This window comes from Gallus gallus, chromosome 5 (assembly GCF_016699485.2).
Source record: "Gallus gallus isolate bGalGal1 chromosome 5, bGalGal1.mat.broiler.GRCg7b, whole genome shotgun sequence".
Classification (NCBI taxonomy): domain Eukaryota; kingdom Metazoa; phylum Chordata; class Aves; order Galliformes; family Phasianidae; genus Gallus; species Gallus gallus.
The window spans coordinates 31,047,169-31,062,284 of record NC_052536.1 but is presented as its reverse complement, the minus strand read 5'-3'; the positions used below and the strand labels follow the sequence as shown (position 1 = coordinate 31,062,284).

The window sequence follows — 15,116 nt, the reverse complement described above, 5'->3', positions numbered from 1 at the left end:
CCAGTCCTTGTTAAAATGTTATTACTTCAGAGCTGGTTATATATCATCATTGATATAACAATAACAGATGTCTTATTTGTACATTTCTTTTCTGCCTGCCTTTCAGCTAAGCTTTTACAGCTTGTAAAAGACTAGAAAAAGTTGCTAAAGGATTTACAAGAGACTTCTGCAGTATTGTTTAGAAGACAAATATAACACTGTTTAAAAAAAAATTTACAGCTAACAGGACACTCATTCAAACAACTTTATTCTGTTCTACTTTCCTAGTCTGTGAAATTATTGATTTAGGGTAAGTTTATCAGTAAAGATCGTTATGTGTGATGACGGACAGATAACTGGTAGTGCTAACCATGAACGTATAACCAACAAAACTAACACATGCAATTTCATGTGCATATGCTACAATATTCTCCCAAGGTTCCTAGGAATCATGCTTTGATTCTATAAATAACTTAGATTAGTAGGGATTGATTTGAAACAGTTTTCTCTTCTTTGTTCTGTCTCACACTTAGTAAACAGGATGATTAGAGTTAATTCTTAAAAATTAACCAATCTTCTTCTCTGTGGCATTTCACTGTCAAGAACAATAACTGGAATGGGATAAAACATCCAACTAAAATCATGCAAAAATTTTGGATTCCCTTTTTTTGTTTGTTAAAAAATATGCTTGTTTGTTTTTTTCCAGTGTGCTATTGTTTTTCCACATCTCAATTATGTTCAGTTCTGAAATAATATAATTTCTCCACTATATGTAGAAATTCTGGGGGGAAAAAAGTCAATTTTGAATAGTATTTTCACAGAAAACCTTGAACTAACCTAAGTTTGTATGTGGAGATTAATGTCAGGACTCAAGGAAGGGTTAACTCTCCAGATGTACTCACAAAAGAGTACATTACTCGAGGCATCTAAAAGACATCATACATATTTGTAAATTAATAGAATGAATACTTAAAAAAAATCAGTCTGAATTGTTTCTAGAAGAAGGGAATAATTCTCCAGTTCCTCAGATGAGTAGTCTGAAATAGCTATAGAAAATGTTGAAGTTCTACCTTTAAAATATATATCATGAAGTTTTACAAATAATCATTCCAAGAATTTTATTATTTGCTACAAACATTTACTATTATCAGCAGTGGAAACTTTGCTCTTGTGAGAACTGCATAATCAAATTGTTAATCTATTTACATTTTCAGTCACAGTTTACAACACTAAATTTCAGCCAAAAGCTTTGATATATTGTTCTGTGATAATTTTTGACCAAAATAATGCAAACCCCCTTCTCACTCAGTGACTGATTTGTTTATGTCTACACAAATTGGTGCAAAAATTACACATCTAGTCCATATTCTGAGGTGGTCAAAAAAGCTAGGCATCCAAGCCTGCCACAGTGGATGAGCCTGGCAAAGCAGAAGACTTTGATTAACAAACTATCACGTTAATACAACTGCCTGACTTCTGGACCTGAGCTGTCTTGCGCTGATCAGCAGAAAGCACAGAAAGAAGCACTTGCATCCATTTACATGCTTTTGTATAGATGTACACCAGATATGAATGTGCTGTAAATGAGTGTAGGGCAGAAATCTTTCACGAATATATGTATTATTTAATATGTATTTCCAGCTTGTACTATTTTCTACTCTACAAGAATCAGTATTTCTCACTCTGCTCTCCAGAACATGTGCACAGAAGTTTTACTATTAGCTAGAAAACGGTTAAGAAAGGCCTTTGAAGAACATCAGCAACACATTTAGTATTTAGATGAAGATCATTAAAGACCTATTTTACTTCTCAAAGAAGTATTTAAGCAGTGACCTGAGAAGCAATACTGACTGTAAATTGATAAGCCTAGCAAACAATTTACCAAAAAAAAATCAGGAAATTGGGCTGTAATAAAAATAAATAGTAAATAAATAAATCTAGACAAGTTTAAAACAGGTTATTTTCAATCATCAGTGAAAGTAATTAACCAGACAGAACAGAACAAGATACTTCTGTATGATTTTAAGTCAAAAGTTAAAGATTGTTTTGGTTACTCTTTTGATTTAAAAATATTATCTACTTCAGTCACAGGTGCTGAATTGCAATTAATGAAAGATCTAGGATATTCGTAATGCAGGAGATCTTGCTGAATGACCATAGTGACTTCCTTCTAGCTTCAGAGAAAGATAAAAATGTATTAACAAGTCATTTTTAATTTAAATCCATGTTGAACATATCAGCTGAAAGAGAGAATTAAGATACATATTTGAACATCTAACACATGTATGATCAAATATGATCTTTACAATACTAAATACAATAACAAACTCATTTTCTAAGCTTTTTTCTTAAAATGCATCATCTAACAACCTTCTTTATCGCTTTGAGCGGTCTCATCAACCTGCCACAAAAGACACAAGGTATACTACAACATGGCAGTAATCCACATTTTAACTTACCCTTAGGGACTACTTAACCTCTAGCTTTACTCTTTTCAGACAAAATGAATAGTAAGGATAACTGTGATGATGTATATGTCATAACTATGTAAAGGTCAACAAGGTTTAAATATGTTGCGTTCTTTTCATAAATATTTGACTAATGGAAATGTACTTTTCATCTTTAAACCCTGAGATTGGCACCTCAATAGGCAGCAAATTATTCAGAATGAACACAAAATACAGTTCCCTGCATTGACATCTGATTTGAATTTCTCCAGATATTTGTCTGAATACAAACAGCTAATATCAAGTAATGGTATTAATACTGTTACCATAGCTTACATTACAAAGGTAAGCAACCACACCAACATAAATTGAGCATCTTACACTGCTTTGACTCTAATTAAATGATTCCGGACTCACACTAATGTAAGCAAAAACAAAATCTGGTCTTATACATCTCTTGATTAGTAATCAAGTGGCAGTTTCACTTACTTTGACAGAAAGGACAAATGTTTTATTACAAAAGAATAGGAGACCTACTTCAGAACTGTCTGTGTTTTGGCAATCTACAGTGCCAATCTGGATATCTTTAAAACAACTGATTTCAGTATTACTGTAGACATGTGCTTGATGCAAGTACACTGAAACCTTTCTTCTCTGACAAAAAAGAAAAGCACTATTAACCTACAAAGATGGGTTTTTTTTCTTTTTAGAACTGAAATAAAAATTTACTTGATGTGTAAAGAAATCATTAATGACTAGTGCTGTATGGAATTACATGTTTATATTTCATTTATCAGTGCCTTAAATAATCTATCTATATCATCTTCTCTTTTGATTCTTGAACTGAAAAACACTAGTTCTAAACAAGTAACCACATGATTCCAGAATGTCATCATACAGATCATTAATATTTTTATTACTAGAAAGGGGTTTGAGGGAAGCTTTGACAATTTCTTACACCTACGTGTTTTACTGGCCGTTGGATTAGGCAGCTTTTTTCCCCCAGATTGGTATGGCTCGAGTTAGATTTAAAAACAGGTCCCAGAGGAGGCTGATAAATGGATTAAAGTGGAACATAAATTCCCTATGTCACCCAGTCCCTTAAACCTTGATGTCAGTAACATGCCTAATCATTCCATTATTATAAATGTCAACTATGCTTTACATGTGTTAGAAAGTGGATATCAAAAGAAATAGAATACTCACAAAACTGTAATACTATTATAAACTTCCATGGAAAAATATTTGAAATATTACAGTGTTCACCTATTAGTAGTTCAGATTATTATTTTCTTATGAGTTGCACCCTGAATCCCCCAGTATGAGAGACAGGACTGGGTATCTATTGCATTATATATGTTTTACTTCTTAATAGCGCTACTTCTGTGAGCCAGCATGACAAACTGAAGAGTGTATTAAAACAGAAAAAACTTGCAATGTGATTTTTTTTTTCAGTAAGCTGAGAAATTGTACAAAGGAATCTTCTTTAAAAAACATCAGAATTTTCATCTAGTCAGCAAAATGAAATGCCTCAGCTGGAGTAGCTTTTGCACTGGATTTTAAGAATGTTGCAAGATATAGAGGAAAAAATGACAACCTCTTTCAAAAAAAATGACTTGCAAAAAAAGGATCGAAAGGAATGAGCTTGCATGCACTACAAAATAAAAATGGGAGAAGTGGGTCAGCATTACAGTAACCTTGAAAAAAGGTTAAAAAAAAGCTAGTGATTTATTCTCCCCTTTCTTCAAAGCACAGAGCAGAAAGTGCTTCAATTTGCAATATGTGAGTCTGGAGATAAACATTAGAAACAAGCTTCCAAACTTCAAGTGAGGTAAAATACAAGAACATGTTGCCAATGGAGATGATGAAAACCTTATTACAGAAATCTACAGTAACAAATTAGAAATGTTTCTGTATGAGATAGTGCAGTTGTATTTGATTCTATCAAATATCTGATCTGGCTGCCTGCATGATCTCGTGAGGTTAGTTGCATTCTACATTTCTATGATTCTGTGACAACAATCCTTCAAGATTATTATAGTTCTTTAGCTGTGAAAATACTTGATATGTAATGCTAGGTTAGAATCCTTGGGCAATTAAACATCAGGTATTTTGGAAGAAAAGCAGTGAATGAAGTCTCAGCTATTCAACTCAAGCCCTTAAGTATACGGTGACAATACAAATCTCACTACTAGGGGAAAAAATCCTTAATATACCTTTATTTCTCTCCCAAAGTTTATCTGATCTACAGAGTTCGAAAAAAACTGTCATATGCTTAGCGTTCCAGACTACACTTAATAATCTCTTAATTTTTGGGCTAGCTAATCATATAAAGTCCCCATTAAAGTCAAATAGCACATGGGATGAGTCATAGAAAGCCAGCCTTCGTTTTTTTCCTTTTATTCTCCTCTGTGTGGGAGTAAAAGATGGTGGACATAGAAGAATAACCAAATTACCATAACAGCACACAATTCTACAAATATAAGTTCCTGTAGTCAGCTGTTAGATACTGATTGAGTCAATGGGTCAGGGAGTTAACATCAATCTGTTTTCTCTTTCATAATTCCTGCTTAGGCAGAATTTGTTTAGCTTGCAGAAATTTGCTGGAAAGCCATGAAGTGAAATACTGAGGCTAGTTTTGGGTTTGTACAGTATTTATCTTTCTATCTGAAATTCTTTTGGCTATAAGAAAAAAGGAAATAGTATGTCAGAGCATCTAAGTAGCCTATGTTTTCTACCAAGTTAATTAAAAAAAAAAAACTTAGCAAAGCCTTGCTGTCTCAAAATAATGCTTGAGAAACACGCTTCAAAGTGATTGAATTTTTGCAATTAATTGCCAACTAGCAAACTAAAAAATAAATACTGAAAATGGAATACAATCTATCACAAAGTATATTTTTATTACATCGGAATAGTTGTATTTCAGTTGGGTTAATTTTAATATACTCACACACTGCAGAATTACCGTTACAAAGTCAAACTGAAACACACAGAAGTTATTCTGCTCATTTTGATGAATTGAATGTTCAATTATTGCGTTTATCTATATTGCAAAATCGTGCTTGATTTGCCTTATTACCCGAAAGAAAAACAGGTCATACACCTCTTCAGTATTTCTTCCTAATCTTCAAACTCAAAATTTAGCATAATTTATTATTTAATTTATCCACGCCATGTATACTAAGAATAGTCTTACTAGTTTCATATACATTTTGTAATGAAGCTCATTACCATAGTAGCGTATTGCATAAACGCTAGCATGATCATATATATTAATAAATTTTCAGTACTCCTTTTCATCTGCCATGTATTTTTGTATAAATTTGTGTAGGTGTGTATATAAATATGTACGTATCAATGTGTATATACAAAATTAATTTGAAAGATCTAGGCCAAAACTGTTCACTGATTTGGTCTCTGCAGCGTAATACAATTAGGACCTCACTTTTCTGAGCACCATGCTCAGTACCCTGCACATTCAAAGTAAAACTTCCATTAATTTCAATTCCATTGACAATGCTTAGCATTTCATGTAATTAGGCTTTTAAATGTAAATTCTAAGAAGAACATATGCAGAAGAATCATATTGCTTAATGGTCGGCACCTAATTTAGAGGTGTAATTTGTAAGGTTAATCCCCCAGGTAGCTCTGCTACTGTCTAGGGAAAGTAGCCTTGCAGCCCTGTGTAACCCTATTTCCTCCCAGTGAGTCAGACTCAAATGTTGATTTAGATGAAATAAATATTATTTTTAGTTATTTTCTTCTGCTATGTTAAGTTTTCATCTGAATCAGCTGATCTGCCTGACAGCTGTATGCACAAAATCAGCAGTAGCAGTAATACAAGTGCATAGGTATTCCTTAGAAACTGTCCAGAGCATGTCAAGATGATCTCTTCAGGCAGTAGATTATAGCAACTATGTAATTAAATTAAACATCTGGCACATAGTAGTGTGTGTTGTGTTAAAAAAAAGGCCACATGGAAAAATAACTATCAGTGGACTCCTATGGTTCCATAAAAAGTCCACAACGGAGGCAAGGAGAGAATACCTATTACCTGGGAAGCAGTCAAACTACCTTAACACTTTGTCTTTCTGTAGACACTGCTACATTCACCCACGTATAAATTCTGCAACAAAGGAGGTAAAGGTCCTAGAGAAAACAATCTAATTCATCACACAACTACAGTATTTCCTCTGCACAATGAATGAAGTTAAATCCCTCTGGGAAAAGAGCAGTATATAGTTGTTGATGATACTTTAAAATACAGAGACAACAAGGGCAAATTAACATTAAGTACCTGAATTTGAAAGCAGATATTTTCACATAGGTTTCTGCATCCGACTATTTGGAACTCCTTTTTGAAGTTCTCAACACCAGATATTTCATCACGTAGAACTACAGGAGAGAGAAGTGGTAGGATAAGATTACTTCAAGCATATTAACATCTCATTTATAGAAATTGATTTTTTAATAACTTTTTCAAAATTCCTTTATTTTTAAAATTCCTAATTTTCAAAATTCCTTTACAGTTTGCTACAGGAAATACATAAACATGCAGCTTAGAACCATAAGAAGTCTGTTTCCAAGTCCATTAAAATTGATATGCTTTCAATTGATGATAGATTGAGCCCCACGTATGTAAAGCAGAGTTGCAAAACACTATGCAAACGCAGACTTTTTTTTTCCTGAGTGGATTCAATAAGCAAATAAGTATTTTAAAGAAACATATACTGCATATAGTAATATTACTGAAAACTGACTTAATTTGACTGAGTGACTCAGGTGATTATTAGCAACCTGGCTGAAGACACAGAACAAAAACAATGTCTGCTTGCCCCTTGGAATTAATATCTTGTATAACCATTCTGCTATTGTCATGCTTTTCATGCAGTTGTGGTACCAAGCAATTCCATGAATGCTTGTAGGGGAGAAAAAAAAGATCTGAAACTTACAGTGACTAGTGAATTGGCAAAAATGTCAATGTTTAACAGTGATGTATAGACTAACTGTTCCCTTTTTTTCTTTGGGTAAGAAACTGAGCATACAGTGGCTTCTTTCACAACACAATCACTTTCAAAAAGTACATTAAAACCTATGGATACAAATGAGATAATAAACTGAGGGCTCTCCTTGTTTATGAGGTAACAACTGTATCCTGTAGAGGTATTTAGTAGATCCGTTACAGATACAGTTGCTAACAAGGTAAGCAGAAAAATGCTCAAATTTTGTTTAAATACAAAGATGTTAAACAAGTAGAGATGCATTTCACTATATATTTACACACACACACTTACATACACACACATATAAAAAATATATCAAAAGACTGAAAAATACTGGCAGAAATGACCATCAAACTAAAGTGGGAACATTACAAACTTCAGAAAACTGTAAACACTCTAATTAGTAAATGAAATTTCAGTTTTACCAGTTTCCAACACAAACATACAAACAGACTGGAAAATATAAATGGATACTAACATATTATGCATTAATTTTACTACAGAAAGCAATGCAGACCAGAGATTGTGTCTATGAAGCAGGGTGGTCAAATAAAAAGACAGCTGGATGGTCATAAAAATCTAATCAAAACTTGCACTTTGTGCGTGAATTGATTCCCCATAATATCATACTACCATTAAGTATCATTAAGTATTCTCAAAACATAGTGGTTTTAAGCTCTGTGGAGATATTTTCACTCTGAACTTGGTTGTAAATCACACTACGCAATCATCTTTTCAAGATAATGGAGTATACCTTCTAGTAACAGTTACAACTACAAACTAGCACAAAATAATAAAATTTAATAAAAATCAACTAGCCAAACAAATACAACAGACCAAGGTGCCATTACTTACTATCAAACACCAACTGTAGCTAAGATTATCATCAAGCAATGATAACTATTAATGGAAGTTCTCTGCCAGGTGTATCCCTGATTTCTCCCCCTACAGCTTACATGCTCTTTTCTATTTCTCCCCATTTTTCATTTCCAATAATTTGGTTTTCCTACTACTACTTTTCTCTTTTCTTCAGTCCTGTGTCCTTCTTGGATGAAAACTTAGTTTTTATAAGAGCTGGACTAGAACCCATCCCCAAGGCAAGAAAGAATATTTGCCAAGGACAGACACCAAGGGAGGAATATAAGAACAAACGAAGCCCATAGCCCAGTATCCAACTATTTGCAGCTGAGACTTCCTGAGCCTCCCTGGGACTGTCTGACCTGGAAAATATTGAGAAGGGATCTAATCAACACTTAAAATATCTAAAGGGTGGGAGTCAAGGCTTTTCTTGCTGGTGCTCAGCAGCAGGACAAGGGACAATGGGCACATGAGAAAAAACTTCTTTACTGTGAGAGTGATGGAACACTGAAGCAGGCTGTCCAGAGAGGTTGGGAATTCTCATGAATTCAAAGCCCACTGAGATGCTTTCAGGTGCAACCTACTTAGGGAATTTGCTTCGGCAAGGGGCTGAACTCCAGCAATCCCTTACAATCCCAACAGTTCTGTGATCTTTCTCACTAGAATTTGAGCATTTCATTGGAACAACGTAACTAATTTAGCACAGAGTGAGTTATATTTTGCATACTACACTTCCCAACTGTAAATGCTTCCTTGAGATAAAAGCACCAGTTTACATATCTGAGAGCTATCTCCTCACTATAGCTTGCTACTAGCTCATCTCAGTTTTCGTGGACCTTAATGCTAGAAGGTTATTTACCTAATTTTTAAAACAATTTTAAAATCTACAAAACTTTATTCCAATACAAGAATCTAAGAATCAAATGTATAGCTAACATATATGTCAGATAAATATACCTAATACACACATAAGACATTTGCCCATATACTACTTATTTCATACTACAGTTCTTTTAAATTACTCCATGTGTGCATTACAGATTTGGCATAATGTGATTTAAAAACGTAATAATAATCAAAAACATGCAGAACTGAACAAGGGAGATGAACAGAAATAACTCCAGAAGTTATAACTGGTAACATTATTGTTTTAAAAAACAACTTCATTAGAAACGATCCCCCAACAAACACAATAAGAGTTTTTAAGGAACACTATTTATTTGTTCCTATGGGACCTGTAGTAGTTGTAAAGCAAAAGTATTTAGTTACTGTAAACATAAATTCCAGGGGGAAAAAAAAAGTCACAATTCTAATGATCAGAAGGCCAGCTGTACCCTGGGCTGCACCTAAAGAGAGTGAGGGAGACAGTTTTCTCCCTCTACTCCATCCTTTGTAAGGCCCCATCAGTACTGCATTCAGCTCTAGATCCTCCAGCACAAGAACACAGAGTTGGTCATGCAGGCAACTAGAACCATCAGAGGGACAGAGCACCTCTCCAACAGGGACTGGCTAAGCTAATTGGGCTGGTTCAGCCTGGAGAGAGTTTCCTTCTAAAATTTAACAGAAAACTTTAACTCTTGCACCTACATGCAAAGCTGCAAGCCCCAGTTAGGCTCCACTGCTGCACTACTATGCCACTTTTCACATCGAGTTTTCTTTTTTTTTTTTTCCTCCTTTTTTCCTTTTTTCTTTTTTTCTTTCTTTTTTTTTTTTTTTTTAAACCAAAAGCAGGAGAAACCATTTCCAAGCCATACAGCTCTAAGCCATACCTTAGAACTGTAATGGAGCGGGCTACAGCCCAGCTCCCCCCTGCTTTGGCCTCCAGCCCCGTGAGCCTGAGCTGCCACTGCAGAGAGTAACGCAAACGCCGTCCAGCTCCCTCAGACGGGAAAGCCTGCGAGCGCTTCCTCAGCTACGAGGCGACGACCTCCTCCTCTGCAAGCAACGGCCAGGAAAGCACGTCGAAACAGCCACCCCTGCCAGCAGCCGACAGCTATAAGAGCGGCGACTGCGCAGATCCAACTCGCGCAGGATGGCGACTCGGCCCCGTTCGGCCCTGCTTCGTTTTTCTGCTCGGCTCTCCCCGCCCGGTCGCGCCGCTCCGCCCCTCTCACCGCCTCGGCCGGGCCGCGGGGCGGAGCTGCGGGAAGCGGGGCGGCAGTTGCCCGCGCCGTGTGATCGGTGGGCTGGGAGCAAAGGGCGACCCGGGGGGCCATCGCCCCGATCCCCCGATCGCGGGTGCGCTGCCTCCCGCCTCTCCCCGCCTCTCTGCTCGGGGCCGGAGCGGCACAGCTCGGCCATTTCTTGGCGCCGCGAGGCATGAAGCTCACCAAAGCCCAGTACGATGAAATAGCCCAGTTCCTGGGGCACGTGCAGCCCACCCGGCAGAGCCTGAGGAAGCTGAAGGAGAAGTTCCCTAGGTAAGTGCTTCCTGTCCCCGGCGCGGTGCGGCGCTGGGCGGGCTGCTCTGCCGGGCGGCGGCCTGCGGCACGCTGAGTGCAGGCACGGGCCGCGCCGCCAGCTCCAACCGCCTCCTCCAGCCGCTGTCTCCAGTTCCAAGCCTCGCACAGTGCAAAACCACCGGACACATACACACGTGTCATTCTGCGACAAGGTGCAGCTCGCTAAACTGCAGCTTTCGGAGCAGGATACTTCCTGCTCTCTGTGACCCGAGGAGATTGACACAAAATAAAGTGTGCGCCTTCCTCTGCTTCCCCTTCACGTGTAAGCTCTCAGGGCACTTCTCACAGCTCCTAAGCACCACGTACATCCTGATACATGACAACCTGTTGCTCAGGGCCTTGCCTCTGCGGGTGAGACCAGGGGTGGAATCCAGCCTGAGATAGTGCTTCGTCGGACCCATGGCTCCTCATACCATGTGGCTCCCTCAGTTGCTTGTATGTGAGCATCCATGTGCTTCATCACCTGACAGCCTTCAGGATTGTCAAAGACACTCACAAATGACCATAGGCTACTATGGAAGTTGCACATGGCAGATTGTGCTTCATGTACTAATCTTCATTTCTAGAATTTGCTTACTTGTAGTGATCATAGAGTAGTAAAGGACACAGGATTTTTATTAAATAAAAATAAAGGATTTTTTTTCCCCAGCTTTTTGCATAGGGTTATTGGTACCAAATTGGGTAGAGTTGGACAGGAATCCAGACTGAATTCCACTGCAAAAGGAGTGGTATGGTCTTTAAAACGCACAAGTAATAATACAGAAAAATGCAGTTTCTTAGGTGCTCTGCTTACCCTGGTGAGAGATGGAGATAAATAAAACAAAAAAGGCATTCATGTGCTTCCTGAACAAGCCTTGCTAGTCTTACCACAGATGTGGCTGTGGATGCTGTATGAAGCTGTGTGCATCGTGCAGTATGTGGTTGAGGAGCCAGCACTAGGCTTTCAAAGTGTCCAATGAAATCTTTTCCTTTTTCAGGAAAGTAATGTAGTTAAAAATCAAGCTGAAGCAATGACCCTGTTGGAGAGAAGAATTGATGATAAAGCAGAGTAGCTGGTTCAGTGAGCGCATAGAGTTGCATTGCTGGGAGCTCAGCTCAGCTTGCACAGTACTGCTGCAGCTTGGGAAATTCTTAACTGTGGCAGCATATGTCTATGCTTAGCAGTTGTCTTTCAACTCTAACATTCATGTTTATGTTCAACATCTTCATTTTTAACAGCAGGATTTGGGCATGATATGAGGATTTTCAAAATGGAATTTTGACTGCTAAGCACAATGGATCTCAGCACGTATTGGATGCACTTACTTTGAGCTTCTTGACATATACAGCACTGGACTGCTAATTCTGCATGCTGTGTATTGTGCTTTTCTGAAGAGTAATTTCCTGCTTTGTTTCTCATGTGGTTAACTACTTGCTAGTAAATTGTGTTTTCCTTTGTAACTTGTGTATTTTATTCTTTTGCTTTCTCTCTACCCATGAGCTCATGTTCTTCTGTGATACTATTTTTCTCAGTGAGACCTAATGTCTAAATTGTATTACCCGTTGTAGGGCAAGTTGTAGGACATGTAGGGCATTGCAGAAAATGATCTGAGGTTACAATCTCATTTATTTCAGTGCTTGTTTTTTTTAGTTATAGTTAGATCTGCGTAAGAATCACCTTATCATTACCTGTTTATGGTGATACAATGTAGGTCAGACCTTTAAACTTTAATTTTTTCAAAGGTCATTTTGACTTGTCCAGAAAAGTCCACCTTCTGAGTGTTTGATTCATACCCAAGCTGATATTCTGTTCCTGAGAAGTTGTTTCCAGAAGGAAAAAAAAAGAAAAAAGAAAAAAAGAGTAGAAACCTGTTCTTCTGAGTACAGCAGAATGTGTAATTTCTCTTTGAAAACCTCTTGTGAAATTCTTACAAATAGAACACGATTGTCAAATAACGAGATCTGATTCAAATCTTTATGTCATACAGTATTTCGCTTCTCTTTTTAGTAACCAATTCTAATGGAATTTTACAGTTCTCTTGATAGAATCTTCCTCTGCCTCCTGCCAGGATTTCAAAGGGTGTAAGGTTTGCTGACTTATAATACTGTCTTGTTTTATCTTACACAGAGATTTTCCTCATTTGGTTCTGTTCTGTTTAAGTCTCTGAATATCTTACACTGCACTGTGTATGATTTGGGGATTCCAGGAACTTTCTGATGCTGCCAGTTGACTCAGTAGTCTCACATCTTTCAGAGGTCCCCAAAGCCTTACTTTTGAGTTCTCACATTGAACTGTTGTAAACATATTTCAGTTCAGCTAGGAGTGTTGTATTCTTCCATACCACAATTAGTGCAGTCTGTATTCTCTTCCTTTACTTAATTGTAAGTTGTTGAACAAACTTAGTGCCTCTAGCCTGACTTCATTTTCAGTGCCTCTACTTTTATTCCTGTAAAAGCATTCTTTTTTTGAGCCCCATTGAGTGCAAACTGTGTATACAGGGAGTTTCACAGTGCTGGGATTTCAAACTGTTAGAATTTATAGCAGCTGCCCTGTGTAGATCGTCACTCATTGTCTTTTCATCTTTGCATATAAGTAAAGAAGTAGCATTGTGTTTGTGCCTTATCTTAAAAGCGTCCTTCTCAGTGATAAGGATGAGCTTTTCTGACAGCAGAAAGGTAAGAGAAGGTTTCCAGTAAGCAAAGGAAGAAAGTAATACACAGGCTCACGGTGGCTTTGGTCATTTTTTGAGTATGGATATTTGGTATTATGTGTAACTTCATACTCGGCCTGGGAGATGCCCCAGCGTGATTTGTTGTTGAACAATGTGTCTACATGGTAATGTCTTACAATGTAAATTGGAAAATATTTTGTTTATTATTTGCTAAATTTTACCCCTTTTACTCAGCGATGGTTCATACTCAAAGGCCCTTAAAGAATTTTAAACACATGGAATCAGTGCTGTTTCTACCAGCCAAACTTCTGATTATCTAAGACTGCTTACTAAATTAATATTTTTTCTTCCTTTTTCTCCACTGTCACTGTTGCCTCTTTTTGTCTTTTAGAGTTGGTGGTAGATAAGTGTATTTTCCCTCTGCCAGCTAGCTTTATTTACAAGGAATGTTACTGTCTTTGCATGAACAATTTCATTTCTTCCTATATGCTGCTGCTTATATTATCAAGCAGTACCGATAAGCCCTTTGTGGTAGTGGTACAGAAAAAAAGGAGGTTTCTGTTCTCTTTCATCTGCCTCTTTTTATTTCTGTTTGTTTGTTTGTTTGTTTGCTTGTTTGCTTGTTTTCCTTTCCATTTCTGCAATCTGGGGCCTACTGCTAACGGAGCCTGGAGATTGAGTCAAGGTGAAAGAAGGATTCTCTGATGTTCCTTGGAGCTGCAGTTCCAGGAGGGAGTAGTGGCAGTGAGCTTGAGAGTAGGAGCAGCTGACCGTCTAGGCTTTTGGAGCTCTGTGATCTGAACTCAAGCTCAGCTATACTGAATAGAGACATCTTACCTATGAGTTCCCAACCTGATGGTGTGTGAGAAATCAGTTACACTCTCTTCTGTCTGGAAAGCCTTTCACCTCAGCAAAACTGACAGAGTTCTGCTGTTTCTTGGCTGCCTTTCCTCTTCTGAATAGTTGGTAAAATTTTTAGATAAGCAGATGAACTGTCTTCAGTCTCCAAGCATTTATCTAGCAATTCTTATCTAGAAAGATGCCTTTGTGCCCACAAGGGATAGAAACTTTTATTTCTTAAAATGAAAATGTAAACTCTATGCTTTTCTGTATTCTCACTACTTATCAATTAAAAATTCATGCCTACGTAAACTACCTCACTGATTTCAATAGACCAGCTTATGAAGGAGGAGAAAGTAGTCATTAGTGGGAGATGCTGAGACCTGGAAAGAGAGACCAACTGATCACTGCTAAACTTTCCACCCTGTCTATTTTGAAATGACAAATATTTTGCTCTAATTTATTCTGTTTACATGATCTGGACCTTACAGCTAGAGCAGCTATGAATTTATTAGGTTTTGTATTCATTTTTTCTTTTATGTTAAACTTCAGAGAAGGCGAAGTTTTGCACTGCTGTTTGGTTTTGTCTATTGTATGTAGCAAAATCTAACATAATTTAACGTTTGCTATGTTCTCAAAGCATTTAACCTCAAATGCGAGGAAACTGATAATAAGAGATAAGAAAATGATTTTGGCTTATTATTTGAGAAACAATTTAACAATATACAAACTTTCAGAAATGTAAAATAAAATTTAGCATAATGAAAATATTCTTAAAATGAAATAAAAATTCATAACCTTAGATTAAAAGTAAGGTATACATTTAAAAATATAGCTCCTGATAGCAGTGAAAGCATTGAGAACGGGAAACACAGT

At 37.1% G+C, this 15,116-nt stretch overlaps 2 protein-coding genes across 5 annotated transcripts in view; one reads left to right on the top strand and one right to left on the bottom strand.

Annotated features, from left to right (window-relative positions):
- Positions 1-6,787: 6,787 nt before the first annotated feature.
- LOC124417973 lies at positions 6,788-11,150 on the bottom strand. The gene is made up of 3 exons (XM_046941922.1): positions 11,056-11,150; positions 10,057-10,949; positions 6,788-6,821 (listed from the first exon to the last, which is right to left on the bottom strand). Exons 1-2 carry the CDS (start codon positions 11,148-11,150, stop codon positions 10,196-10,198), a joined length of 849 nt encoding a protein of 282 aa, XP_046797878.1. The 3' UTR covers positions 6,788-6,821; positions 10,057-10,195.
- Positions 10,419-15,116, top strand: part of CDIN1 (CDAN1 interacting nuclease 1) — a 115,517-nt gene continuing 110,819 nt past the window's right edge. For all 4 annotated transcript variants that reach the window (XM_025150727.3, NM_001031200.2, XM_015287347.4 and 1 more), the window contains exon 1: positions 10,419-10,707. In XM_025150727.3, coding sequence (XP_025006495.1) covers positions 10,607-10,707 — 101 coding nt within the window. In that variant the 5' untranslated portion in view covers positions 10,419-10,606. The remainder of the gene's footprint in view (positions 10,708-15,116) is intronic.

Coding starts and splice junctions, on each gene's coding strand:
- LOC124417973 (XM_046941922.1), bottom strand. CDS start 11,150: ATGGGTCCGACGAAGCACTATCTCAGGCTGGATTCCACCCCTGGTCTC. Junction 10,950..11,055: donor AGGTTGTCATGTATCAGGAT/GTACGTGGTGCT, acceptor CTCGGGTCACAG/AGAGCAGGAAGTATCCTGCT.